We start from the raw sequence: 2,275 nt of genomic DNA, 5'->3' as shown, positions 1-2,275 counted from the left end.
TATTGTAAGAGTGGAAGCAGGAATGGCGGAGCAAGGAAAGACCTACAATGGCCCAGGACAGGTTTTAAGGAAAAAAACAAACCCAAACTTTAATTTGCCCTTTAGTCTTTTACAACAACAATGCAGGGGAAAAAAGAAAGAGTGCTCTCAAACCTTGACAACTAAGATGTGAGAAAAACCCCAGAGCCTTGGCTTCAGCTTCCAAGGAAACTCATGAGGAGAAACAGGGCTATATGGAGGTCAGTAGTGATTTGCAGGATGGTGATGCAATGGCGCCTAAAAAGCCAAGCAAGTTAGAAGTGAAAGCAAACCAAAGAGTCAGCTAGGAAGCAACATGACCCCCAACCATGGTCTAAGGGAAGACTGTACAGCAACCAAGTGAAGGTGGACCCAGAGAAGATCTGGAGGTGATTTTGCTAAAGGTACATTTTGGGATTAATTTTTTTTTCCTTGGAATAGCCTCCAGCAGTCTGACATAATGAATGCACCTCACAGCTTGTAGATTCAAGGTAGAACTTTGCAGAAGCATCTAAAGGATTTAGGAGCTTAAACTGTACTGCACATCCCACAGGAATTTGACTGTAACTAATTAGACTCTGCTGGAATGCCTTTGTGCTTTGTTTTTAAGTGTTCAACCTTGCAACCTCTGAGAAAGTGGGTTTCAAAATTCAGGATGCAATTAAGTGGAGGATCCCACATTACAGAGTAATCACAGTGAGCAGAACTGACATATGCCAGTGTTATTTCTGATTTCTGTTTCTTCAGATTTCCTGGAGCGACTGTGAGCTTCTTTGCTGGACAAAGGGGTTTAAGGCTTTCTTGAACTAAGTTCCTCTTTACATAGCCAACTACAGCACACTGGAAGCACAATTATGCTACTAAGATAAGAAGAAATGCCATGGTGATGCACCAATTCATCATGTTTAGGTTCTTCTAATGAAGCCCATTACTCACAGAAGAGAATTTTCTCAAGCAGTTAGTCACCAGCAGACAGCTTTCCCTGTTCCTCCTTCCTTTTCTACAGCTGGTGAATAGTCTGGTCCTCCCCTCGCCATCCCAAAAGTGCAATATTAGGAAAGTTAACACCTAAATTAAAAGTAAACAAACAGTATTTAACTTTCCCTTAACTAAAAAAAATAATAAAACAGAACAGCTTTCAGGAGCAAGCCAACCTTTTTCATTAAAAAAAAAAAAAAAAAAAAAAAGACAAAAACAGCCTGCTGTCCTTTTAATACTACTGAAAGATATTGAATACCTTTCCTTAGCTTATTAAAATAAGCATAACCAAACTACATACTAATTACAGCTTGCATAGAAACATTTTGTTTTGTACTTTGTGCAAATCTTACTAAATAAGGCATGCTGGAGAGTTTAGGTAGCAATGCAGTAGTTATCAAAGAATGCTGAGAAACTGCAAGGAGAATTCCAGGCAGTCTGCAATCCACATCCACTTACACAGTTCATTTGACTTCAAAGACCAACAGCTGATAGCTGCAGATCTGTCTGTAACATAAGGCAATATGGTATGTGTAGGGTCCAGCACCTGCTTTCAGCTAGTCATGGGTTTAACACACATAAGATCACTTGAATTCAACAAACCAGAGCCGCTGGTTAAAAAGGGGCTTCAGATGTGGATAGGTAAGAAGCCCGTTTCAAGGAAAAGGAAGGGAAGGGGGGAACAGGACAAAGACATGAAGAAGCACAACCCTTCACATAAAGGGGTTTTGTGCAGATTCTGCCTATGTGTTTATACTCTGAACTGTCCCCAGGGGACAATGTTTTTCCAAACTTCCTCTAACAAGTTATCCAGAGGAGTATTTCTGGAACAGAAAAAGCTAAAACGTTTGCCTTTTGTAGCCAACCAACAAGTGTCCATCGCAGAAATTCAACAGGATTCAGTGACACTAAAGAAGGTGGTTGGGTAAAGAAGAGGAGATAAAGTAGGGACCTGCATTAGGAGCAGTGTCAGAAAGCTTGAAATAAGTTACGTAGCACAGAGGGAAATTATAAGGCCTAATATAAGGTAACATGGAATAACGTTATCTCTCCTCCTTCCCCCTCCAAATCAAGTATTTTCAGGAATTACTGAAGTACAACCTTCTTTTGTGAGCAGCTTTGCATCAAAAACCTGTTTGAACTCCAAAAGCTTTTTTTTAAAACACATTTTAAAACCCTGCTAATAGTAATCCTCAAAGTCCCCCAGTATTTTGTAACATAAAATGGAATGTTCCTGGGCAAGAGCTGCCAGCTCCTTCAGGAACTCCGGGAAGAGGGC

The 2,275-nt window shown here is 40.4% G+C and overlaps 1 protein-coding gene across 1 annotated transcript in view; it reads right to left on the bottom strand.

Annotated features, from left to right (window-relative positions):
- Positions 1-2,176: 2,176 nt before the first annotated feature.
- Positions 2,177-2,275, bottom strand: part of LOC104407485 (protein FAM160A1-like) — a 32,891-nt gene continuing 32,792 nt past the window's right edge. The window contains 1 exon segment of the mRNA XM_010016786.1: positions 2,177-2,275. This exon segment is cut by the window's right edge and continues 30 nt beyond it. Within this exon segment, the coding sequence (XP_010015088.1) occupies positions 2,177-2,275 (99 nt within the window).

The sequence above is a fragment of the Nestor notabilis genome, unplaced genomic scaffold (genome assembly GCF_000696875.1).
Source record: "Nestor notabilis isolate BGI_N333 unplaced genomic scaffold, ASM69687v1 scaffold7676, whole genome shotgun sequence".
NCBI classification, from domain to species: Eukaryota; Metazoa; Chordata; class Aves; order Psittaciformes; family Psittacidae; genus Nestor; species Nestor notabilis.
This window is presented reverse-complemented; position numbering and strand designations above follow the sequence as displayed.